The 27,304-nt window shown below is 36.5% G+C and overlaps 1 protein-coding gene across 3 annotated transcripts; it reads left to right on the top strand.

Annotated features, from left to right (window-relative positions):
- The first annotated feature begins 2,632 nt into the window (after positions 1-2,632).
- Positions 2,633-27,304, top strand: LOC121262512. 3 transcript variants are annotated; one of them, XM_041165009.1, is made up of 27 exons: positions 2,633-2,854; positions 3,082-3,271; positions 3,435-3,565; positions 4,809-4,925; positions 5,016-5,162; positions 5,371-6,047; positions 6,282-6,403; positions 6,507-6,598; positions 6,830-7,046; positions 7,198-7,264; positions 7,851-8,002; positions 8,084-8,157; positions 8,233-8,406; positions 8,537-8,608; positions 12,506-12,607; positions 12,689-12,778; positions 13,374-13,449; positions 13,553-13,649; positions 13,770-13,839; positions 13,962-14,141; positions 14,302-14,424; positions 14,506-14,589; positions 14,757-14,941; positions 15,064-15,202; positions 15,310-15,369; positions 23,419-23,523; positions 27,088-27,304. In XM_041165009.1, exons 1-27 carry the CDS (start codon positions 2,774-2,776, stop codon positions 27,199-27,201), a joined length of 3,738 nt encoding a protein of 1,245 aa, XP_041020943.1. In that variant the 5' UTR covers positions 2,633-2,773; the 3' UTR covers positions 27,202-27,304. The 3 variants fall into 3 exon arrangements, with proteins under 3 accessions (XP_041020943.1, XP_041020942.1, XP_041020941.1); XM_041165008.1 differs by having other exon boundaries at positions 3,082-3,301; positions 7,854-8,002; XM_041165007.1 differs by having other exon boundaries at positions 3,082-3,301.

The raw sequence follows: 27,304 nt of genomic DNA, 5'->3' as shown, positions 1-27,304 counted from the left end.
TATAAAATAAAAATAATATAAAAAAAATAATATTTTAATAATATTTTATTAAATTTTTAACTTTTATCTCATCTCGTCTCAACTCACTGTCCAAAAAACATATTTTCTCAATAGAAAATGACTAAAGTTTCGTGCGACCTCCTTGGAACGGTTCATGTATGAATAGAGATATACAAAGAATACTAATCTCCTCCAATTTAGTTTAGTTAGATGATTCCATTAGAGGAAAATGAGCATAGTATTAAATATTCCCGTGAGATTCTTGCTTTCAAAAAATCTTAAATAGAAGGTATTAAAATGTTATAAAAATGAGCAAGTTTGCCATGCATGGTCAGCATCAAAAATATGTAATGGGCAATGACTCAAATTCCATGCAAATTACTCAAAAGGGTTCATCTACGAATTGATATACAAATCCCAATTTATATTTGATTAGATGATTCAATACAGAAAAAAGATAAATAGTATTAAATATTTAAATATTATAGAACTTATATCTCACTATATTAAAAAATTCTACAGCAATATTAAGTGTTGTAGAAGTTACAACTTAATTATCTCTTTAAATTGAATTATTCAAATTTAATTGAAAATGGTAACAATATGTACGCAAAACCCATTTTTAATTTTGAGAGAGGGGTGGGCCGGAGAGTTTGAACTCGATTCTCCCATTTGAAAACCAGATTTTAAGCAATCTAATTCAGGCTACTTTAGATTTAAAAAGTATTTCATTTTATCTCATTTTATTGTTATAATTTTTTTAAATTTTTTTACAAAATATTATAAATAATTCAACACTTTTAAATCTTAAAATAATAATAATATTAAAAAATAATATTTTAACAATATTTTTTTTAACTTTTATCTTTTATCTAAAATTATTTTATCTCATCCCAGAATCCAAGCTAGCCGTTAAAAGGTCTTGAGACACAAAAGCCATTTGATTGTTGATATAGGAAGAGATATAGATGAATGGATGTCTTCACATAAATTATCCTTTAAACTTGAGTGCTTTGTTGTGGTTTTGACATGTACTGTGGTTTTCTTTTATTTTGGGACCACTAATATCATATTATATATATATATATATATATATATATATTATAAAAAAGTTGCATCTTTTTTTTTTTATAAAGAAAAGTTGGAATTGATAAATGAGCAGATAGTCAATGAATGGATTGGCCAACAAACAAATTCAGTAGGAAAAATTGAGTTCCTAGTAAATATTTATATCAAAGACAATATTCACGTGAAAATTTTATCACATAAGTTCGATTATAAAATATTTATATCTTGGCTTCATATATTTACACTTAATTTAAGAAAATAAAATAATATATTTACACATCATTTTATAAATGACAGTTTTAAAGTGTTATTCTTTTTTGAAAAATGCTACTTGAACTGATAAAAGTTATCGATAAAAGTGACCAATTGAATTTTTTATTTTTGTTATTTAAGGATTAAGAAAATGACTATTAATGAATTGATATATATTTTTTAAATGTTTAAAGATATATAAAAAATGATTGAAATAAAAGGAGAAAAAAAGTGCATTTTGCACTTATCAGTCAAATTTTATTGGTTCATCGTCGGTCTCAATAACATTACCCTTCTTTTTTTTTTTTTTTTTTTAGACCAAACATTTCAGTTTTCTTTTTTGAAAACATGATATTGACTGCTTAGAAGAAATTAAAGAAAAAAAAGAAGAAGAGATAGATTGGTGAGAAAGCGGCTAAAAAATTTGCATTTTTTTTCCCAAATAATTTACTTGAATTCACTTTCCTTATTTTCAGATTTTTTATTATTTTTTCTCCCTATTTTGCACAATAAAATCTAAGCTTTTTAAAGTGCAATAAATGGTTTTTGGAAATCTCAGATTTTCATTAATGAGTTTGTTCTTTTTAGCATGAAACAGTTGAATCTATCAAAATGAAGATGGCAGAGGAGATGAATCTAAAACTGTAACTTTTTATTCACTAACCTGGTCCAATTGCCTCTAGATTGCAGGCATGGAGAAGCAGGATCAACTAAAAATGGTGGTTTTGGGACTGTCCCAAAGATGATATTATGTAATTTCCACAAGTTTGAGTTGCTGCAATAGGGAGGATGACAGTGAGTAGGTTGAGGCTGTGTAAAGGGATCTCCACAATGTTTAGTGGTAGGATTGTCTTTTTAAATGATACCAATTAATACTAGTTACAGTCGTAAAGTGTGTAAGTGCCGTATAATTTTTTTTTAAAAAGTTAGATTTATTATTAAAAAATTATTATTTTTTCATGTAAGTTTTGTATTTATTAATATATTCTACGATTGTAAATATCATTTCTCATTTTTACGTATGTGTTTATGTGTGTATATGTTATAATTTGTAAGGTCACATTTCTAATTTTAAAAAAATGGTAAATTCAAATCCCTTGGCACCTTGGACACTCAACAAACCTCATAAAAATAGGAAATCACAATTATAATACTTTTCAAAACAAAAAAATATAAAAAACTAAGAACTGTATTTGGTAACCCCAATTTCCAAACAAACCAAACAGTCCTTTCCTAGTTCCTACCTCCAAAGTCCCACCGCTTCATATAACGTCTCTATGTAAAAATAAGAGATGAAGAAAGCTATAAAAGCCAACAGAACACAAGAAAAACCCTCCGACTGATCTTATTCAATCATTGACACCCACACCTCTCTCTCTCTCTCTCTCTCTCTCTCTCCGGCCAAGACTTTGTTTGGAATCTTGGATCAGAGAGCATCCGCCCCAGCAACGCCATGGTTGAAACCAGACGCAGCTCTTCTTCTTCCAAACGCGCCCTCTCCTCCCCTCCTCCCACCACCACCAAACGATCCAAGGCACCCTCTTTATACCGTTCTCCTTCTACAGTTATATTATATATATATATATGTGTGTGTGTGTGTGTGTGTGTGCATACGGGTGTATGAGATTTCTGGGTTTTGTATGTGTTCGAGTTTTATTCTACGTATGCAATCTTTGTCAAGATTTGTAGCTGGCTTTGATGGGGGGGGGGGGTGGATTTTTGTTTTGTTTTGTTTGGAATGATCGTGCTCTGAAACTGTAGGTGTCCGAGGCGTCCTCGTCAACCAATGATGTTGGGAGTGCTCCGTTGGCGGAGGATTTGGGCCCGGTAAAGGAATCCGGGTTTGAACCTGGAGAGCCGGAGCTACAATCCCCTGATCTGCTGAACACCGGCTCGCCGAAGCCCGCTGGCGCATGCGACGCGGATGAATGTGCGGATTTCGATGTCCAAGGTGAGGTCTTGGTGTCGCCGCTTTCTTTAGGTGAATAATTTCGAAGCTTTAGCTTTTGCATGTGCTTTTGGGTGTGTTTGATATCTGGGTTTTGTTTAATTGCGCATTTGGGTTTTGGATTTGATTGTTTTCTTTTTTGTTCTGGGGTTGGTGGCGGATTCAGGTGGAGCTTCCGTGGATGCCGAGAACTCGAAGGCGGCCGGTATGGCGCTACGGGCAAAGAAGCGCCTGACAAAACTGACAAAATCGAGTTCGGAAATTGCGTGGGGAAAGCTTATATCCCAGTGCTCTCAGGTGGGTTTTACTTCTTTCTCAGTGGTTCTAGTGATATCTGCTCCCAGTTTCTTAAAGATCTTTTGCATGAAAACACACGTGTCATTTCTTCTTATCTGTATTTTTGAATGATTTCTCTTTCCAAGAATTGTATTTATTCCATTTTATTTTTCTATCAAGAATTTCTTATCTTTTCTACTGATTTTTTTTCTTATTTTCTGTGGAATCCGGTAATGATCTGATTAATCTTTGCAACACCTTTATTCTTTTACGAGGTAACCTCCCTCTAATATATATATATATATATATATATATATATATATGTAGTCTCTTCAATGTTCCAATTTTTGGGTTGTCCGACTGTGTGGATAATAATTGGGGGTGAAGAGATGAATTAGTTCGTGAAACTCGAGATATTACAAACAGATTCCTTACATCAGAGAATTTTTATTTCACCCTATATCTAATAAAGGTTTGAGAAGTTACCAACTTTTGTAGTACAGGCAATACATTCTTAGATACCAATTGGCTAAAGCATGAAGAGGTGCCATTTTAATCCTAGTAGCTTGGATTTCTGTAGCTTAATACTCCCTTTTGTGGCATAAACGCAAGGTTCAGATTTCAATTGGAGAAGATGAGGGGGTTCATGTGGTATCTAAGATTGAAATAGAAGGTAATAAACAGCAGAATAGTTTACTGATAAAAAAAACGGCAGAATAGTATTGAAGTGTGAAAATTGAAGGTTCATTAGGAGAATAGATAAGAAATTGAAGGGTCTTTGGGCAGAGTAGCGTTAAGGGCTCAAAATGGATAAATAATAAAATGCTTGGAAATTTTTGGACTACTAGACTTTTGAAATATTTAAATGATAAAATTTATTAAGGTAATGGGATGATGTGGCTTATATAAGCAAAGTAGATGCTTTGATAAGTGTATATATATATATATATATATATATATATATACTTATCAAATAAAATTATATATATAGTAGTTTCTCTCTTCCCATGCCCTCTTTATGCTAGATTTTTTTTCTTGCCTCAAGATACATGGATTCTGTTTTTGATTCCAAAATGACCCCTGGAGTCAAAATCTACTAAATTAGTTTCAATTCTTGTATTTATTTTGGTGTGATATTTCTTTCCAGTTTGCTAGGAAATTGAGGGGTTGATTTTTTGTTCGTCTCTTCTCATGAGAGGTTGGATTCTAAACTTGATATTGATGTTATATTGTTTTTGAACTAATCTGCTGTTTGGTTTTCCAGAACCCTCACCGGGAAATGCGTGATGCTACCTTCACTGTTGGTCAAGGCAGTCGATGCAATTTGTTGCTTGAAGATCCATCCATTAGTGATAATTTGTGTAGATTGAGGCATATAGAGGTTAGTTCTCTTAACAGTGCAAGGAACTTGCTTTTAATTCGTTTCATGATGGCTCATTATAGTACTGATGTTCGTCTTAATTTTGGATAGCGTGAAGGTTCATCTGTTACATTACTGGAAATCACAGGGCGCAAAGGTGCTGTGCAAGTAAATGGCAAGATTTATAGAAAAAATTCTAGTGTCATTCTAAGTGGAGGTGATGAGGTCGTCTTCACTCCTTCTGGAAAACATGCCTATGTATCCTTTATTTTTCCTCCAAATATTTATGGAGCAGCCCATTGTGAGTAATGTAGTTCAGTTTGTAGTTATTTTAAACACCTACAATATAAAGAAGAAATCCTCATGTTGTTTTTGATGTGGTTGCTCTGTACGATTGTGTGATGCAATCATGTAATATTTTTATTCCCCCTACAGACGTTCTACATATTCCTTAACATGAAATCAGATCTTTCAACAGCTCACCAGTGATAATTTAACTACTCCTGTAAGCATATTAGAAGCGCATAGTGCTTCAATGAAGGGGATTCATATTGAGGCAAGATCTGGGGACCCCTCAGCTGTTGCGGGAGCATCAATTTTAGCATCTTTGTCAAATCTTCCAAAAGAGTTATCCTTACTTCAGGCACCTGCAAAAACTGGTGAGAATGTGGAGCAGAACACTGAGATGTCCATACTACCTTCTGGCTGTGGAGGATCAGATGGTCATACCCCAGATATTGACATGAAGGATAGTGCTAATGACAATGGTCTTGCTGGTATTTCGTCTAGAAAGAAAACTGTTGTCCCATCCCCTGATGCTGCCAATGAAAATCCCAATCTTACTAGTCTTGGATTGGATCCTTTTATGGACGCAATCATTGGAAAGGCCCCTGCAGCGAATTATGAATTGAGGCCTCTCTTGCGGATGCTTGCTGGTTCATCTTCTTCAGATTTTGATTTGAGTGGCAGCATCTCTAAAAGACTTGATGAGCGAAGGGAAATGAGAGAACTCCTTAAGGATTTTGATTCTCCATCAATTTTGATGTCGACTAGGAGGCAAGCATATAAAGATAGATTACAACTAGGAATTCTCAATCCTGACAAGATTGAAGTTTCGTTTGATAGTTTCCCATATTACTTGAGGTACAAAACTGTGCTTTGAACTTTTAATTACGTTTGATCTCTTTGGAAAATTACTTGATTCTTTGGTTTATTTGGCAGTGTTTTGTGCATTCCATGTGTAGGAAACTACACAAAAAGAAAAAAAGGCCCGACTCCTATATTTCCTTGTTTGATCCACACTGATATTTCCCATACACGATACACATTCTTATGGATGTTGAAGACTTATCTTGTTTGGATTTGTTGATATTACAGTGACACAACGAAGGATGTTTTGATTGCTTCAGCATATGTTCATTTGAAGTGTAAGAAATTTGTTAAATACGCCTCAGACCTACCTACTGTGTCCGCACGCATATTATTATCTGGTCCTGCAGGTAGTGCTGCAATTTCTATGTTGATATGCTTCTGTTTTTTGGGCGTTTTGTTGTTTTTTCCTTCCTGATCCTGGATGAGAAAATTTTAATTGAATTTTTATAGGTTCGGAGATATATCAAGAAACTCTGGCAAAGGCACTTGCCAAACATTTTGGTGCTAGACTATTAATTGTTGATTCTCTTCTATTGCCTGGCGTAAGCTTCCTTTTAATGTCTTTAAAGAATTTTTTATTTCATCAGAGACATTTATCTACTTTGTTTTTTAGGATTTTTATTACTGTGTGTAAGCCACAAATTCTCCCAACTACAGCTTTTTTGACATTTTGGACAATGAATTATATTCTCTAGGTTGAACTCCAATTTTGTAGTTATATAGGTATCTTACCTTTTTTCCTCCCTTTTTTGTATCATTGCAAATAAATTTAGGGACCAACCAAAGATTCTGACTCTGTGAAAGAAGCTTTTAGGACTGAACGAGCATCATTTTTTGTTAAACGAGCTGCACAGGCTGCTGGGTTTCAGCATAAGAAACCAGCTTCTAGCGTTGAGGCCAATATTACAGGTGGTTCCACATTAAGCTCTCAGGCTATGCCGAAGCAGGAAGCATCCACTGCATCATCAAAAAGCACTACACTCAAAGCAGGCATGTAATTCCTTCCCCCAGTTTACCGTAACTCTAAGATATGGACCCTTGATTATCATTTTGCTTGCTTGTTATGATTATTTATGGTTCTGTATTGCTTTATTTAGTATACATACTGATACTCTATAGCTGAGTTATGTAAAATTTACAGGTGATAGAGTAAAATTTGTGGGTACATTACCTTCTGGAGTTTCGCCACTGCAAAATGGTCCGTTAAGGTATTGTTTCTGCATGATACAATATATGGTATCAAATACCATTTATTGGCATATAAGGATTGATGTGGGATGAAGGTTTTGTTTCGCCCATTACATACTTATATAAAAAAGGTTCCTTTTTTTTTTTAATCATTAAGGTGTTAGAATTAAATGCTTTTGAGACTTTGTACTCTAAAGATTTTGTTGGATTTTGCACAGAAATGTGCTGATTTGCCTAACAAACTTTTGATATCAAGTAAATCTAGTATATTTCACTGTGTGGAACCAGTTTAGTACTAGAATTCTATTCATATTGGTGCGAAACGGAAAATCATTTTGCAAACATTGTTCGAACGAGGTGATTGGAATTCTGTATCTATTTAACTGAGTTGAATTAAACTCCAGTACTTTGCACAAAAGGTAGTGATATGTTACTAATTCTTGTGTTGAGAGAGTGACTAAGATCTCTTATTATTTAGTTATACCCATAAATTAAGTATGTTTGATGTGAAGTTAGTGGTGTCCTATCTAAAACACCTTAAATTCTTAATTTATTCTCTTCTTCTTTTTCTTCTTTTTTTATTTTTATTTTTTTTTAATGCTTAAGCAGGGGACCAACAACTGGTTCTCGAGGCAAAGTTGTTCTTGCTTTTGAAGAAAATGGTAATTCAAAAATTGGGGTCAGATTTGATAAATCAATTCCGGATGGAAACAATCTTGGTGGCCTCTGTGAAGATGATCATGGCTTCTTTTGTTCTGGTGATTCTTTTATTTTGTATTCTGGCTTTCCATGTGCCTCAGTTTTCTGTTATCTTGTGTGACTTGTGCTGTAATCTGCAGCCAATAGTTTACAACGCTTAGATGGTTTTGGAGGTGATGACATTGACAAGCTTGCTATTAATGAACTCTTCGAGGTACTTCCCACTCTTTACTGGTCCAAGTGGTGGTGGTGTTTTAGAATCCAGGTTTAAGGTGTCTCATGCTTGTAGGTTGCATCAAAAGAAAGTAAAACCAGCCCGTTAATATTGTTCATGAAAGAGATAGAAAAGGCTTTGGTGGGTAGCTCAGATTCATATACAGTCTTAAAGAACAAGCTTGAAAATTTGCTGGAGAATGTTGTGATAATTGGCTCCCATACCCAGATGGACAGTCGTAAGGAGAAGGTAAGAAATTGATTGTTTCATTCTGTTGGTTTGTTTGTAATTGTAGGGCATTAATTATATCGTCCAAGATTTATATATGGCCTACTGCTAAATTACTGTTCCCACTTGATGTTGGAAATTGTGTTTCCAGTCCCATCCTGGTGGACTTCTATTCACAAAGTTTGGAAGCAACCAGACAGCTTTGCTTGATCTTGCCTTTCCGGTATGCTGACCTCTGCCAATTCTTTTGCATTTTTTCCCACTTTGTAGCATGTGGGTGGATGTGTGCTTCAATGTGCATTTGTTTGGGTGTCTTAGGTGTGCTCTCTAGCTTATAAAGCTCGTCACTAACTTATCTATGTATGTATAGATCTTAATTCAAACTCTATTTTTTTATCATTTGTGTTTATTTCAAAAGCATTCTTTTTTAATTAGATTTGATTCTAATGAGTGTTATAAAATTGTTCTCACGCATAATAGTGCATACTTGGCATCTCCTTTTGTTGCATAGTTTTTCAGTGTTGTCATTTTGCATGTATGATCGGGAGATTCGGGTTCTCTCTTTTAAGTGCACATTGACATGGGTGATATGTATGGTTGGGACATTATGGGTGAGTTCTCAACATATCCGTGACTTCATATGTGCATGTTCTTGTTCATGGTACATGTTTAACTATGTGATACCCCATATGATAAGTGATAAGGGTAGGTGGTGTATGGGATCCCACATTGTTTGGGAAGAAGAAGTTCTTGTTCTTTATAATGGTTCCAATGGAGTTCCAATTGTATCATTGATTAGTCTTTTTAGAGTATAAGTCATGTGGCTTGAATCTTCCATTGGGTTGTTACAAATGGTATTAGAGTCTACTCCAACTGGAAATGTGAGACTTTAGCCGTGCCACTTATGATGGATTAGCCTGGAAAGGATGTCGGGAATTTAAGGGGGGGGGGATTATGATACCTTATATGATAAGTGATAAGGGTAGGTGGTATATGGTATCCCACATTGCTTGGGAAGGAAAATTTCTTGCTCTTTATAATTGTTCTAATGGGGCTCCAATTATATCAATGATTAGACCTTTTGGAGTATAGGCCATGTGGCTTGGGCCTTCCTTTGGGGCGTTACAAACTATGGAGAAAACATTGTTGTCAAGGCTGTCTGGGCTTGCGACAGCACCCCCTTCTCTGTAACATGTCTGGTCACGAATGTATGTGCTGTGCCAAGGGTTTATCATATGCCTATTTTTGTGTCACCATGCTTTTTTATCATAATCATGCCTAACATGAAAAGAAATTTTGGTTCTAGGAAAGTTTCTCTCAGGTTTTTCATGACCTTCTTGTGACAGATAAAACTATGGCTTTTCATGGGTGTAAGGGCAGATCCTACCCTTGAGTTTTTGGTCTCTAGGGTAGGATCTTGAGATTTTCAGTTAGCTCCTTTTATAAGGCGCTAACTTATCAATGTGCCCATAAATTCCCTTGGAAGAGCATTTGGAGATCTAAGGTGCCTAGTAAAGTTGCATTTTTCTGTTGGTTGGCGTCCCTTGGAAATATCTTTACCACGGATAATTTGAGAAAGCATGGATTATTTGTCGTGGATTGGTGCTTCACATGTAAGAAAGATGGTGAATCTGTTAACCATTTATTTCTTCATTGTGAGGTGGCTAAGACTTTGTGGGATGAGATTTTTGGTAGGATGGGTATTACTTGGGTGATGCCTAAGCAAGTGGTGGATCTTTTAGCATGTTGGCAAGGTTTTAAGGGGAGTCATCACATTGGCAGTAGGAAGATGATTCTGTCATTTTTGATGTGGTGCTTGTGGTTGGAAAGGAATGGGCAATGCTTTGAAGATAGAAAGCGCTCGATGGGAGAACTTAGAGAGTTTTTCTTTAGGACTTAAGTGCATTTGGGCTAAAGGTTACTGTATTGAATGGAGATAATCTTCATGATTTGCTTTTAGCCTATTCTAGTTCCTAGCTTGTATTTAGGTATTTTCTCTTGTATACTTCCTTTGTGCTTGGGATATGTCTATTTACTTGTCAATAAAATTTCTTATTACTTATAAAAAAAAAAAAAAAAAGAAAAGAGTTTTTGGTCTCATGCTGTTCTGAAGCATGCATAACGGTGTGCGTCAAAGTGGATGTTCCATGGTCTAATATAAATCTATCAATTCACTAAGGTTCTCAGTACACAGCTGGTAAAAGCTCTCAATTTTGATTTCTTGATGTGATGAAAACATGTATACTAATAGATGATTAGAAGGGTTGTTCTAGGGTTTAACTCTTACGATAGGAATTCATGAAAATTGGCAAACTTAGTCCCCAGGGTCTCGGGTATGCATTATGCAGCCAAAGCCTTTTTTTCTTTTTTGGTTTTCCTTGGTGTTGTAACATGGATAGCATCATGTGACCATAACTTGCTTTGACTTTCATGGATAAAGTTTGTGTATGTATGCCCTTGTATTATGACATGTCTAATATGCATGAAATCATGATTCAGAGGCTGTTTGAGGCAGTATACCGATAGAGCTATGACTAGTTCTTCATATTAGAGGTTTGATTCGTGTATCTTGGTCTGGTAACAGCATTCAGCATGGGCTTTTGATGTGGTAAAGCATGTATGTTGTCATGCATCTACTGTGTGACTGCCTTATGGAATCATGGTATAAACTTGACAAGCTGGCTCACATAGAGTGGATAGGTTATAAAGGTAGTCATAGGTGCTATGTCCCACATTATCTACTTACTGGGTGAAACTGGGCTTTATAAGTGATTATAGGGAATTTTTAAATTGTCTAGTCTTCTTGAGGTCTGCTGATGTGTGTTACACTTCTCGGGAGCTGTTACGGCAAGACATTTTGGATGATGGCTTAATGCATCCTAGGAGGTGTTTGGATATCTGGATGGTCATGGACTGGGCTACAGGAGTTGGCTCTGTAAGGATCTAATATGGAACTGCTACCAGCATCGAATGTTTAATCGGTTGGCTTTATTAAGTATGTTGCATATATATGCACTGTGTTTGGTGTAAGTTCTGAGTGTGTAGTTGTGTGCATGTGCACTATGGATAGAAATGAGGCACTGCAGTTCTACATGCCTTTGCGCTCTTTGAGTGTGTGCTTGATATTGTTTGCTTTCTGAATGCTTTATGCTTACACATTTATTTGGGGATATGCATAATTATGATGTGTATGCACTTGGTAGTTGGGTTGTAGCATCACTTGCTATGATTTGTGAACAAGGACTCGCGTCATGTTTTTTCGTTTACATAAAGAGGTCAGTCATAAATATTTAGACACCATGAGTCGTGGCAGGTGGTGTGATATATCCTTAGCTAGGTGTGAGTCATGGCAGTGACATGCCACTGGCCTTTATTATTGTGGAAGATCATATGAAATGACCTTTGGTTAAGTGCCACGGCGGCAAGGTAGCCACTGACCTGATTTCGGGTCAATACTCTACTTATGGAATGGTAATCTTGTCTATAATGTAATCTCGTCTATTGTGGTCAAAGGAAAGGCTTGGGATGAGCTGTAGACTTGGACCTTCTAGGTTTTATTTTGTGCTCAGAGTTTCCCTGAATTTCCTGATACATGGTTTGGCATCGTATGTCCAGCGTTTACTCCTCATGGGTAGGTAGGTCTGACGGGGCCTGCCTTGTTAAGGTTCCACTTCATCAAAAGAAAACTTTTCTATTGTGTAGATAATTTTCCATCAGATTGTAAAATTCCATTTCTCTATGATTCTTTCTTTCTCTCTCTCTCTCTCTCTCTCTCTCATGCGCGCACACACATAAAAATAAACTAAGGCCTCGTTTGCATTCAAAACCCACCTCAACTCATCTCAACTCATCTTATCATTACAACTTTTTCAAATTCTCACACAAAATATAATAAACAATTCAACTTTTTCAAATCCCAAAACAACTTTCTCAAATTCCCACACAAAATATAATAAACAATTCAACTTTTATTCTACTATTCACAAACCATCTCAACCCATCTCAACTCATCTCTGAATCCAAACCACTCCTAATATGTACATGCACTTGCACAGATGCACATCAGTGCAGTTACTAGTCGATGTTGATCCAAATAATGTTGCTATTGCTTCGTGTCCAGGATAACTTTGGTAGAATGCATGATAGGAGCAAAGAAACCCCAAAAACAATGAAGCAACTCACTCGACTCTTTCCCAACAAAGTGATGATACAGCTGCCTCAGGTATTGAGCCCACCTTCATTTATGCCACAATGCTGCTGCTGTTATTTTTGAAGCATCTTATATTTCTGTTCTTTCTGACAGGATGAAACTTTACTTTCGGACTGGAAGCAACAGTTGGAGCGTGATGTTGAAACTCTGAAAGCTCAATCAAATATTGTCAGCTTTCGTTTAGTGAGTATCATCTGATCATGTTGTTTGGGGATCTTACTTTCTCCTAATATTACTATATGCTGATACCTATTTCTGCCTAGAAGACAAATCCAGGCTTATCCTAATATTCTTTATAGAACCTTGGACATTATGACTGAGTAGGGCATTACGACGTGTACATTTGTCGCATAATTTGGGCCTAGTCGGAATTAGACGCCCATTTATAAATAATATCTGAGGTGGTTAGTGTGATACCTGTGTACTTGGGTTGTGACCTTTAGTGCCTTCAATAAAATTGAATTATTTATCAAAAAAGAAAAAAACAGTATGATCTGTCTCTGTCTGTCTGTATCACCCACACCCACACCCACACCCACACAAGGACATGCATTATGGGTAGCCCTGGTGGACTGATGTGCCTTCTTATTTACATGTTTATAAATCTTAGGTTACTTCCTCATCAACTTTGGAAATTCTTAAAACTTATATTTCCTGGAAATTCCTGGGTTGTTATATCGATCAAATTACTTAATTATTATTTTCTATTGGTTTTTCATTTTAATTTATAAATTATATTGTCTGTGTTGGATATTTACAAAGTACCTTTTGGTTTTAGGTTCTCAACCGAATTGGCTTGGAGTGCCCTGACCTTGAAACTTTGTGTATTAAAGATCAAGCCCTTACTACTGAAAGTATGAATCCCTGGTCTTAATTTTGTTTTCCTGAATCATGCAGTGATTTTTACATTGATATAAACTTGTACTATCATTTTTCCTTCAAATTTTCTTATGATAGGTGTGGAGAAAATAGTAGGATGGGCTCTAAGTAACCAATTTATGCATCATTCTCAAGTGTCAGTCAAAGATGCTAAACTTGTGATTTCTTCTGAGAGGTAGCCCTAGTGTTTCTAATTGTGGTTATCATTGCTTTGAAAGTTCATAATTAATCAGTTAAAGATGGTTCATCTCTCTGTTGTCCCATGTTAACATTATTCATGATGGTTTATTTGCAGCATTAAGTATGGGCTGAACATTCTGCAGAGCATTCAAAATGAAAACAAGAGCTTGAAGAAATCACTTAAGGTAAAGTTAACATCTACTTTTTTATCACAGATTTGATTGCCACCTCTCCCATTCATTTCTGAGAATTAAATATACTCCTATTTGTTTGAGGTTTGATTCAGTTTAAGCTCAAAATTTCTCAGGATGTGGTCACCGAGAATGAATTTGAGAAGAAACTTCTTGCCGATGTTATTCCACCAAGTGACATTGGGGTTACATTTGATAATATTGGGGCTTTAGAAAATGTAAAGGATACTCTGAAGGAATTGGTGATGCTTCCTCTTCAGAGGCCTGAATTGTTTTGTAAAGGACAGCTGACTAAGGTGAGAAGCTGTACTTTTATTTTTCACATGCGCATGTCTGCTTTGATTTTTTTTTTTTTTTTTGGAAGAGGGGGGGGGGGGGGGGGGGGGGGGGGGATCTTGTGTGGTTTATTTTATATCTTATACATTCAACTTCTTAATATGGGCACTCATTTTACAGCCTTGCAAGGGAATATTACTCTTTGGGCCTCCTGGTACTGGGAAAACAATGCTTGCCAAGGCAGTTGCAACTGAGGCCGGTGCAAACTTTATTAACATATCAATGTCAAGCATTACTTCAAAGGTATTTATGCATATAGGAATGGCATCTGCAATCACCTTTTTAGCTTCTTTTGAACATTAATGATGTCTCTATTGCTTGCAGTGGTTTGGCGAAGGGGAGAAGTATGTCAAAGCAGTTTTTTCTCTAGCAAGTAAAATTGCTCCTAGTGTTGTTTTTGTTGATGAGGTCTGTTGAATGCATCGTCTTTTATATTTGATGTAGTTAGTTTATTCCAAATTCCACCCTCTTTTTTCTCCCCAGAGTGGGGGGTGGATTGCCATATCCCTCAGAATTTCTCGTTGATTCCTTCTCTCTCACCCTCCAAAAAATTCATACATTCAATTTTTTTGCAGGTTGATAGCATGCTAGGGAGACGGGAAAATCCTGGAGAGCATGAGGCTATGCGTAAAATGAAGAATGAGTTTATGGTGAATTGGGATGGTCTGCGTACAAAGGATAAGGAGCGTGTGCTGGTACTTGCTGCTACCAATAGGCCTTTTGACCTTGACGAGGCTGTTATTAGGAGGCTTCCCCGGAGGTAAACAAATTGTGCTTGTCATTACTTTGTTCCACCATTTTTTCATAAGTCGTCACTTTGTTCCATTTTATTTGGTTTAAAACAAGTATCATTCAGTTCCTATATACCATTATCATTTGCAGATTGATGGTCAATCTTCCAGATGCCTCAAACAGAGAAAAAATTCTTGGAGTCATTTTAGCAAAAGAAGAGCTGTCACCTGATGTTGATCTGGAAACAATTGCAAATATGACAGATGGTTATTCTGGGAGTGACCTAAAGGTTTTCCTTATTTTATCTTTGTTATCTGCTTTCTGTCATCTGGATTAGCTGGATTATTAATTAATTTATTAGATTTTGGGTTCATCTGTTTACATTTCTGATTGTAGAATCTATGTGTGACTGCGGCACATTGTCCCATTAGAGAAATTTTGGGGAAGGAAAAGAAGGTTAGTCTGGTAACTTCCTGGGATGTGTTATTTTAATTTTGATGGCCTTTTATTTTTGGTGTGCTTTTGTATATGAGACCTTGCATCAGCTTTCAATAAGTGCATAAGAAGCTCACAATTTGCCAAGGTTAATTTTCTATTTGGTATAAATTGGTGTAAATTGTATTCTACTTTCCCATTGCCCTTTGTCAACAAGAGGAAAGCATGCTTCTTCCCTTGCAATATGGTATTATATCTACTTGGAATGAACTGTACAATTGACTAGTATAATGTTGTGTCTATACCACATGGATGCCCTCTAAGATTTATTACTAGAATAATTTTTCGTTACTCTCTCTCCAGCTAGAGTACTGGTATTGGCTTAGCCAAATGCCAGTTCATCTTCAAAATTTGAAGAAATAGAGATGGAATCATCTGCATTGGAGTAGTCAAATACTAGTGGCTTCAACTATGAGCTACAGTATTTCTAAGTGTTTCTTCATATTTGAAGATGTACTATTCATCTTCAAAAGTAATATTTTATTCTAAAATATTAGACCCAACTACTTTAATATTTTTCACGTTTTATTCTAAAATGTGTTTGTTGAATAATTAGGTTAAGGACAAAATTAGTTGGGAAATAATAATTTAAGTAATATTTAGTAATTATTAATTAACATATGGTTAGTGTAAGAAAAAAATTTAAAATAATATTATTAAAAAATTAATATTATATTATTATTTTGACTAATCTAATGTGAGGTTATGGCTTGAATGATTTTGGATTTATGGAAAACATATACTTTTAGTTAAATTTTGGAGATAACTTTTGAGTCTTTGATGAAGCCAATGCTAATGCTTTTAGAGCATATATATACCTTATTTTTGTGGGCTTCGGCCATTGTCTTTAGTGGAACTAGTGTCCATGATTTTCTTATTTCTTTTTCTAGTTCTTGACTTCTAACTAGGTTCAGTATCTGTATACTTCATGTGTACTTGGGCTTTGCCTTGTCACTTGTCTTAATAAAATTTTCTTATTCATCAAAAAAGAAAAAAAAATGTTAGAGCGTATATATTCTTTAAGTCCAGCATACTTGTAAGCTGGTCTTTAGATTTCATAAATTGTGTAGAAGTTTCTTTCATCAGAATCTTATCTCGAATGAAGTCCTTTTTTGAAAAAGTAGATCAGAAGTGATAAACAAAGCGCATGTTTATCACAAAATAATGAAAAAATGTTGTGCGTGTAGAAGTTTCTTTCATCAGAATCTTATCTCGAATGAAGTCCTTTTTTGAAAAAGTAGATCAGAAGTGATAAACAAAGCGCATGTTTATCACAAAACAATGAAAAAATGTTGTGCGTGTCTCTTGTGTGAGGAGTTTGAAGATCAACTTATGGTGTTGCTTATTGATATTGAAGCAAGCCACTCCTATCAGAGGTTGGGTTCTACCTCCAGAAAAGGTGTAAAAGAGAACAGAGAATTGAAAAGACTTTCCTCATCTATAAATTATGAATCTAGAGATGGCCGTTCTAGCCGTAGAAAAGTTGAGGGTGGGTGACTTCTGTTTCTTTATGAAGCCTAAATTGATTTCTTGGAATGTTAAAGAGGGTTGAACGATGCTGACAAGCGCCCTATAGTATAAAAGACCTCTTCCAAAAGTGATTGTTTGGAGGAGACCAAGCTGGAGTCGATTTCTTGAAGATGCATTTGAAGCCTATGGGGGTGCCACCAATTGGATTGGTGGATTACTGCTGATTTGGGACAGAAGGTTGGTGGTGAAGATCGAAGTCTATGTAGAAGAATATACAGCAGCCTGTTCCTTTTCCAAAGTTCCCCAAGTTCCATTTTGACCTAGAAACTTAAAGCTTAGGATTGACCAGACTTTTGGCAGTGAAGAGTATCAGATAAAGTCTTCAATAGAAGAGCTGCAGGTTTTTGACAGCGTGGAAGAAGGAGACTTTATCTGTCGAAGAAAAGACTAGGAATAACCAAGTAATAAGTGACCTGTAGCGGCTACATTATCAGAGGTGGTGTGCCGGAGGCCGGAGGCAGATGTCAGAGGCTCTTTGGTTAGGAGAAGGTGATAGGTGCGTAAAGTTTTTCCATCTAGTGCGAACTCGAATCAGAAAAACAATTCAATTAATATTCTTTTGATTGATGTCTCGATCTCTATTGATAAAACTTAGATTAGGAGTCATATCGTGCAGTTCTATGATTGAATGTGTTTTGATCAATTTCTTAGAGGCCTAAGTTGGATGGCCTAGCTTTTGAATCTGTTGGCGAGGAGTCGTCCTTAGGGCTTGAGAGGCCTTTTGAGGGTATAGAGGTTGTTAAAGTGTTGAAAGCTTTGAACAATGAGAAGGCGCTGGCCCGGATGGTTTCTCTATATCTTTCTTTCAAGCATGCTAGGATGCAATAAAATAAGTTCTTATGTTGGTGCTCTATGATTTTCATATCCATTGTAAGAGTGAAAAAAGGCTTAATCTACCTTCATCACTCTTATACCCAAATGAAAAGGGGGTTGTGGATGTTGAAGATTACAAAGCTATTGGTTTGGTGAGCGAGGTTTACAAGATAATCTCTAAAGTTCTTGCTAATAGGCTGCATATGGTGGTAGAGAAGATCATTGAAGCCCTAGAAAGCATTTGTCAGAGGTAGACAAATGCTAGATAATAGGCTGTGAATGTTGAAGGTTACAAACCTATTGGTTTAGTGAGCAGGGTTTACAAGATAATCTCTAAAGTTCTTGCTAATAGGCTGCATATGGTGATAGAGAAGATTACTTTGAAGCCCTAGAAAGCATTTGTCAAAGGTAGACAAATGCTAGACTTTGTCCTTATTATCAACAAGGGTTAGGAAAGTGAACTTAGATCTAGAGATGGGTGTATGTTTTATGAAGTTGATATTGAGGCTGTGTTTGTTTCAGCTGAAAATATTTTCCATATTTGATCTCTTGGCCTGTTTTGAAAGGGCATAAAAGAGTGGTCAACGGAAAATGGTTAGTGGGTCAATGGGAAAATCATGTGCATGAGGTGCGAAGTGACTTACCGCTCTCCTGGCCAGTAAAGTCATTTTCCACTCCTTGCTTTACGCGTTCTTCATGCAGGGATAAATAGTTTTTTCACTCAAATAAGAGATAATATTTTGCTGAAAGAATTTTACTATTACAAATTATCTTAAAGATTATTAGATTTGATATTTCTCCCTCACATGCGAATAAATAATATTAAGAATTATTAGATTGATTTTCTATTTTTCTTGAGGATATTAGTATTATGAATCAAAATCATTAATATATAGTCATATAAATATAGTCATGGTTTTCAATGCAACCAAACACCATAAATTCTTTTCCATATATTTTTCAAGGTGTCAACCGAACATCAGAAAATCAGTAGTTCTTCCAAAAAATATTTTCATCTGAACACATTTTCCTATCTTCCTCATTTTAAATTAATGCAGCTTGAGAAGGCATATGATCATATCAGTTAGTAGTTCTTTGTGCTTGTTGAGGAGATGTGGCTTTGAAGAAAAATTTTTTGATTGGCACCGGGTGTCCGAGAACAAAGTCCTGACTAATCTCGAGGGTGCATAGGCCCTCGACAAGAAGTTTCCCACAAATACACCTTGGGTAAGTCGAGGGAAGTTCCCCTAGTCCATGGCCCCTAGAATTGTTTGCACCCAAAAGGATTTGAATCTTAGACTTGGAGGGAGCATGCCACCAAGTAGGGGTGAAAGATTTTTGGTCCGAACTGGAAAAATCGATCAGACAGAACGGTTTGGTTCGGACTGGGCCGGACCCGACCCAAAATCATGTTGGTCCATGGTGTATGAGAAATTTGGTTTTCGGTCCAATCCCAAGATTTTTTTTTGGATCGGACCGAATCGAACCAAAATGTTTACATATAAGTTTTTTAAATTTTTATATATATAATATTATTTGATATAATAGTTGTATAAGTTAATTATGTAATTTTTATTTAATTTTTTTTTTATAGTTTATTGATCAGAAGAATAGGCAAAAGCCCGAGTATACGGGACATATACAAGAGCAACGCCTATGTGTGCTTAATTTAGAGATACAAGGAATTCATGAAATGACAAGCAGTGAAAATCAATTACAATCGACCAATGAAATAAAGTATTGAAAAATAGACTTCTATGCTCCTCCGTTGACAGTGCTTGATCTTCAAAACTTCTTTCGTTCCTCTCCCTCTAAATACACCACCATAAACATATTGGAACCATCTTTCAAATAGAGGCAATCTGAGAGTTGCCTTGGATGGCTTTCCAAGAAGGAAGGAGGTCCACTACATGTCTCGGCATCACCAAAGCTAATCCCACCCGAGCAAAAACTTCATTCCACAATGTCCTAGCAATCTCACAATGTAGTAGATGGTCAACTGACTCTCCACTCTTTTTACACATACAACACCAATCCAAGACTATGATTCAACATTTCTTTAGATTGTCTAGAGTGAGGATCTTCCCCAAGGAAGCTGTCCATACAAAAAATTTTGCCTTTAAGGGCGCCTTTGTCTTCCAAATACTCTTCCATAGGAATGAATTTGTACCATGTATTGTCATGTAGGAGGAGCGGATTGAGAACTTCCCTATCTTAGAAGGGCACCAAAAGATCTAATCTTCAGCTCCCGCCAACAATTGGGTGGAGTAAATTAGGTTATAAAATGCCGAAAAAGCCTCAATTTCCCATTCTTGTGCATCTCTAAGAAACGTGACATTCCGTTGTGGAGTGCTGTTAGAGAGTATGAAGAGGTCCGCAATCGAGGCTTCTTTCATGCTTGCTAAGCCATAAACTTGTGGAAAAGTTTCCTTGAGTGCCATATCGCCACACCATATATCGTGCCAAAATCTAATTCTTGATCCATCACCCACTTTAAAGCGGTTATATCTGGATTATTTGTCCTAACCTTTTCTTATGTGCTTCCATAGCCCCACCTCATGAGGCCCACTCACCTCCTAGGTACACCATCCTCCCCATGGTTCCCCATGCTTCACTTCAATGACACTTCTCCACAAAGCCCCCCTCTCATTGTGATATCTCCATAGCCACTTATCAAGCAAAGCTTTGCTGAAAAACTGCAAGTTCCGAATACCCAAACCTCATCTAATCTATCACCATTGACCATATAAAATGTAAAATAATATATGCTATTAATTAACTAATATATCATATGATAATATATGTTATTATATGTAGATATATACTTTAATATTTACACCCAATTAAAGTAATTAGGTAATTTTTTTTAAGATATCTAAGTTGCAAGTAAGCATGAATAATCTATGGACAATGAAATTATTTAATATTCATTAACCATATATAAAATGTTAGAATTTTAATATAGGCCATTATGAATTCTAAAGTACTAAGTTAGCAACTATTAACATAATAAATATAATTATAATTAATTATTTTTTAATGAGTTAGTTACATAATCCACATTAAAGAGTTCACTTAATTTTAATTTTACTAATTTAATTAATTTTTTGTATTAATTTATTTGCCAAAAAAGAAAAAGAGGAAAAAAATATTGATGGACCGAATCGGATTGATAGCTAATGGTTTGGTCCAGTCTGTAGGGGTAATCAGTCCGGTCTGGCAAAAAGGGTGGACCAAAGTTTTTGGTTAGTTACCACTCCCCCCCCCCCCCCCTCCCCCCAGGGAGATCCATTATCTCTGCTCTTATTCATTGTCATGGAGGCACTCAATAAGATGTTTTGTGCCTTGGCTAATTGTTGTTTTATATTAGGTTTTTTTTAGTGGGGAATAGGAACTGTGTTTTAATTACACCTCGGGGTCTCTGCACAGTGCCCTGATGTTGAAGTCTTCTCCTGCAAGGGATAATGGTGTCAGGAGATCATTGGATTTACCTTCCAGTGTTGCTGGCGAAGGCAATTTTTGTTCTTTGGGTGCTACTAAAGCATTGATGTCGCCTACTCAGTCGTTGAAAGGTGTTCTGGATCTAGGGGATGTGCTGGAGAGTGAAAATACAGAGGTGGAGGTGAACGTGTTGGAGCATCTGACTTCTCCTGAGGATGGAGGTGCGTTGGTGCAAGATATGGTTCTATCTTCCTGTTTGCAAGAAGAGTAAAAACATAGGGGGTTAGGGAAAGTCCAGATGTCTGAGGATATGCAGATGGTGCTAAGGAATGGAGAATGTACGAAATCTTGGGGCCACCAAGGAGGTCTCTGATCCAGTTCCTTTATGCTCCCTACCTCTGCATGTTGACATGGTAGGTTCACCATTGAGGAACAATTTCGGGCTTTGCTCATAGGCATTGAGTCGGGTCGTTCTTTGTTAGCAAAATCAGCTTCAATTAGACAGGGAAAGAGACTTTCATGTTCCATATATTATGATTTGAAGGAAGGAAGCGTAAGCTAAGGAAGATCTAAGGGTAGGGCGACAAATTTGTTTTTATGAGACCCAAGATCTTATCCTAGAATGTTCGGGGGTTTAATGATCTCATTAAGCGCCTTTGTATCAAGAATTTGTTGAGGCTTTGGAAGGTAGATATTCTTATGTTTGCAGGAAACTAAATTGAGATGGGTTGGCAGAAGTACTATTAGAAGTTTATGGGATTGTTTACATGTGGGATGGCGGTTCTTGCCTCTAAAGGGGCGTCGGGCGGTGTGGGATATGAGGGTAGTGGAGACTATGGAGGAGTGTATGGGGGAGTATTTGGTGGCTTGTCATTTTAGAAACGTGGAAGATGGATTTGAGGGGGACTCTAGCAGGAATATATGGCCCAAATTCAGATGGTAGTAGAAGACTTTTGTGGGAAGAGATAGCTGGTTTGCATAGTTGGCGGGATGTTCTTTGCTGTATATGAGGGCACGTCAATATTATTCACATTCTAAGTGAGAAACGGGGGAATCTAGTCTCATTTCGGCTATAGGGGTGTTCTTGGAGTTTATCTTTGAGTTAGATCTCTTGGACGTAACTCTTGCAGGGGGTGCATTTACTTGGTCCAACAATTGGGTTTGGAGGCCCACTTTCTGAAGGTGTATCAGAAGAGACTTTCTCAGATTTGCTTGGATCATTTTCCCATTCTTTTGAATTGTGGAGGTATTCATGGGGTCGAAGATATTTCAATTTGAAAACATAAGGCCGATTGTTTCTTGGACATGGTGAAACAATGTTGGTCATCTTACCAGATGTAGGGTACCCAAGTTTTATATTGGCAAGCAAATTAAAAAGGCTTTGAAGACTTGGAATGAGCAAGTCTTTGGGAATGTGGACAGTCGAAAGGAGTCTTTATTTGAGGAGTTGCAGGGTTTGCAGAATAAGACGGAGGGTAGAGATCTTTATTTGAGGAGTTGTAGGGTTTGCTTTAGAACTTGAGAGGGTGATCTTGATGGAGGTTTCGTGGAGACAAAAAAGTTGAATGCACAGCAAGGACAACACTTTGTTTTTATTGGCACTGGGTGTTCGGGAACAGTGTCCCCACTTATCCCGGGGGTGCACAAGCCATCGACAAGGAGTTTCCTGCAAGTGCACCTCGGATAATTTAAAGGAAAAATCTCATAGTCCGATGGCCTCTAGAGATTGTTTGCACCTAGTGGGATTCGAACCTTGGACCTGGAGGGAGCATACCACCAAGACCAAGGCCTTTACCACTTGAGCCAAACCCCTAGGGGTTAAAAAAAACACTTGAAGTAGTGAAATAGTTTATAAACTACAAAATTCCTTTAATTCCAGTGATTTCTCATTATGGAAAGCCCTATGGCTTCTAAAATGCTACCATTCATCTAAACAATGCGTTTTTTCCTTAGCTTTTGTCTGCTGTGTCTTGATAGCTATTTTTTGGTGGAATTACTAGGAAATGGTTGAATTTGATAATGATTCTTACATCTTCTAATCTGTCCATCTTTGTCAGTACTCTTTTTAGTCCTCTTTCGTAGCTAGTGATATTTATATCTGGTGCTATTTTGTTTGAAGTCATTGTTTAACCCTATGATGTTGGTGTTCTTGTTTATTGACCATCTTTTATATCTTAATTGAGGTTATGCATATAAATATTCATTGATCTTTTATGTATATTCCAGGAAAAGAATGCGGCCTTGGCAGAGAACAAACCTTTACCTGCATTGCATAGTAGTGCTGACGTTCGTCCTCTGAAGATGGAGGATTTCAAATATGCACATGAGCAGGTAAGATATATTTTTTAATCAAAAACTTCGAAAGTTCGTTTTGACCCCTTCAAATATCAGCTGAGCAGTTTTAAGAAATAATAATGATTTTTTGTTCTCTGTTTTTTCCCTCTGTGTAAATTACATTGGATGATTAGACCACAATCACCATGTGTTAAAATTTGGACTTGTGTTTTGTTGACAATTTTGTCAATGTTTGTGGTTCTAGGTACTCTTATGTAACACTCCACTAAGTCCAACATCAAGTGTGAAATGTTTTTGGCTCTAGTTAGTCATGTAACGATCCACTAAGTCCAACATGAAGTGGGAGGTGTTAAAGTGCATTGAGTGCAAGTCCCATGTTGGTTCCGTACAACATGAAAGTGGGCTTTATAATGATTCCAAAGAACACAAATTGCAATCTTCACTAATATTTTTAAGAGTATAGGCTCAGATGTGGTTTGGACTTCCTTGAATCTTTACAAATGGTATTATTAGACCGACCTAGTAATATCATGTGGTGCTAATCACTCATTGTGACATAGGCCTTAAAGAGAATGTAAGGGATTTGTGTGAAGGCGATTATAACAATCGTCTAATATAGTACCTCGGATCAGATATAGAAAAATGGTGAATGGGATCCACTTTGGAGGGAGAAGTTTTTGCCATTTATAATGATTCAAAAGGGGTTCCATTTGTAACATTGACTTTTTTAGAGTACATGCCTAGATGTGGCTTGGACCTTCTATGTTCATTACAAGTGTAATACCCTAAATTGAGTGTATGAAAGTGGTGAATGGGATCCTACATTGTTTGCGAGGGAGAAGTTTGTGCTCTTTATAATGATTTCAAGGGGTTCCAACTGTATTATTGAATAGTTTGCCCAAATGTGGCTTGGGTCATTACAACTAAGTCCCACACTGAGTGGGAGATGTATGGTAGAGGTAAATGAGTATGATAAAGGAAGGTTCATTGAGTGTCAAGTCCCGCACTGGTTCCTTATTAGTTGGACTTGGCTTTATAATGATTCCATTACATGCAACTCCAATTTTAACCTTCATAAGTCCTTGGGTATACTTCCTATGCACTCAGGCTTTGCCTAGATTCTATTAATAAAATTTGTTCTTATATAAAAAACTCCTTTTGGAGTATAAGCCTATATGTGATTTTGAGTTTTTTGAGTCATTCACATCATATGTACCCATAAAATAGTGATTGATACACTTGTTTGTTTTTGAGTTGTTTTTCTTGGAAATCAGTAACTACTTTTTTCTGTAATGATTAAATTAAGCCTGTTCTTTCTTTTCTTAAGGTTTTAAAGATAAATGAGAACAGAAGTAGGTTGTGTAAGATCGTGGAAAACAGATATTTAAAATAATATGTCAACTCATTACTTCATTATAGGTGAAGTGTGCTTTTAACTTCATAAAGCTGGTGTTGAGATCTAGGAGCTTGTGACAGTGGCTAAACTTGAATGTAGGATTTACTGAAATTCAACCAAGGTCTTTTACCATAATACCAGGAATTCAACAAACATCTTTTTATTGTCTAGGTGTAGAGATTGTCCATGTGGTGGCTTCTTTTCAATGATTCGGGGTCCAATCACGCAAGGCAGCCCTGATCGATGCAGGCCCAAAGTTCAAGGCTGGGTTGAAAATTTTTCGAGCCCATTTGTGGGCTTGGGTTGAAAGCTCCCATTCCGAATGAAAGAGGGGAAAATACACCCTTGAGCTATCACCTTTTTGATACTTCCTATGTACTTGGGGCTATGTCAATTGTGAGTTGTAAATAAATCTTTGATGCTCATAAAATAAAAGATGGACAAAAAAGAGGTGATGCGGAAGAATCTTGACATTGGTTCTTAAAAAATGGTGCATATGACAAGTTTTTGGTTGTTTGAGGGTGTAGTAGTTTGGGTGCCACATTGGCAAATGAAAGATAGTTTGGGTTACAAAGAGTATATTGTCCCCATTTCAATTTAGGTCTAAGTAGGGTTGAAGTTCTTCCCGTAGGTTGATCCCACATATTAGAGATAATTGCACAATATAATAATATTTGTGTAAGAAGAATGGGGAGTCAGTGGATCATGTACTATTGCACTGTGAGGTGGCAAGAGCATTGTGGGATGAGGTTTATAGTAGAATTGACATGGCTTGGGTGATGCCTTTGAGGGTGGTGGATTTAATAGCTTGCTGGAATGGTATTCACGGTTGTCCTCAGGTGGTTGCGGTTTGGAGGACGATTCCTCTATGCCTTATGTGGTGTATTTGGATGGAAATGAATGATCAGTGCTTTGAATTTAGAGAGCACACATTGGAGGAACTTTGAAATCTTTTTGTGCACACCTTATTGCTTTGGTTTTCAGCCATAGTGCTCAATGGAACTAGTGTTCATGACTTTCTGTTTTTAATTTCTGGTTCCTAGAATGTATTTAGGTGTTCTTTTTATACTTTTTTTTTTATAAGTAAACGGTAGTATAAATAAGAATAGGCAAGCCCAGGTATACAAGGAGGTATACAAGAGATAGGACCTATCTAGTTCCCTAAAAACAGAAAGAAGAAAATCATGTACATTTAGGCCATTAAAATCTACAGCACTAGCCCAAAGAAGTAAGGTGCGGAAAAATAAAATTCTAAGATCCTCTATTGTCCGCTCCTTATCATCAAATGTCTGCTCATTACGCTCCCGCCATATGCACCACATAATACAAATAGGAACTATCTTCCACACAGCTTTGATTTGTGGAGCACCACCCGGCATTACCCAGCAAGTCAATAACTCTACCACTGTAGCAGGCATGACCCAATTCAACCCTATTCGAATGAACACATCGCTCCACAGTGCTCTTGCTGTCTCACAATATAGCAAAAGATGATTCACTGTCTCGCTAGTTTTCTTGCACATACAACACCATTCTAGAATAATAACCCGGCGCTTCTGCAGATTATTAGTGGTCAGAATCTTACGCAGAGCTGCTGTCCAAGTGAAAAATAGTGCTTTTGGAGGTGCCTTATTCCTCCACAATCCTCTCCAAGAGGTGTTCTTTTTATACTTCCTGTACACATGGTCTTTGTCTACTTCATTCGTATTAATAAAATTTTCATTGATTGCTGCCGTCGGTAAATATACATGGTTGTTTTGCTTAGTTAACCTATATATAGCTAGTTAACTTTCTTATTGGTTATCTATTGAGTTTTATGTCTTACATACGTGTAATGGTTTTTGTTTGGTATTTGAGGTATATCAATTATAGTTTTATATCTTTCTAGCTCCTTTGTATTTGTTGTAGTTCTAGTTTTGTCAATGATTTTCAAGTATCATTTGTTCAAGTTACCTCTGTTGGATTCCAAAAATTAACTCAGCCCACCTCTGGATCATGTCATAGTTTGACCCAAAACTGACCTTGAGAAGTGCTGTACAAGCTGAGCTCAAATTGAGTTGTACAAATTGAAACTCAAGTTGGGCTGGGTTAGGGCTTAAGTTTGGAAAACTTGGGTTAACCAGCCTCACCATTGTCGTTGATATTCTCTATATTCTAGGGAGCTTGAAGACAATCTCATCGATATCATACATCTTAATATGCAGGTGTGTGCAAGTGTGTCATCAGAGTCTACAAATATGAACGAACTCCTGCAGTGGAATGACCTCTATGGAGAAGGTGGATCAAGGAAGAAGAGATCTTTAAGCTATTTCATGTAGAGGAGGTATCTTCGTGTATATCAGTAATCTAGATCATTCTTCGCCATTTTAAAGTGTGGCAAGATTAGGGACTCATATTTTAGTGGAAATTCCATTGCTGGTC

This window comes from Juglans microcarpa x Juglans regia, chromosome 4S (assembly GCF_004785595.1).
Source record: "Juglans microcarpa x Juglans regia isolate MS1-56 chromosome 4S, Jm3101_v1.0, whole genome shotgun sequence".
In the NCBI taxonomy this organism is placed as follows: Eukaryota; Viridiplantae; Streptophyta; class Magnoliopsida; order Fagales; family Juglandaceae; genus Juglans; species Juglans microcarpa x Juglans regia.
This window is presented reverse-complemented; position numbering and strand designations above follow the sequence as displayed.

What these genes read in the sequence shown, in the direction of transcription:
- LOC121262512 (XM_041165007.1), top strand. Translation starts at nt 2,774, where the DNA reads ATGGTTGAAACCAGACGCAGCTCTTCTTCTTCCAAACGCGCCCTCTCC. An exon ending in TGTCAAGCATTACTTCAAAG is followed by an intron (nt 14,425 to 14,505) that starts GTATTTATGCAT and finishes TATTGCTTGCAG; the next exon opens with TGGTTTGGCGAAGGGGAGAA. An exon ending in ATTCTGGGAGTGACCTAAAG is followed by an intron (nt 15,203 to 15,309) that starts GTTTTCCTTATT and finishes TTCTGATTGTAG; the next exon opens with AATCTATGTGTGACTGCGGC.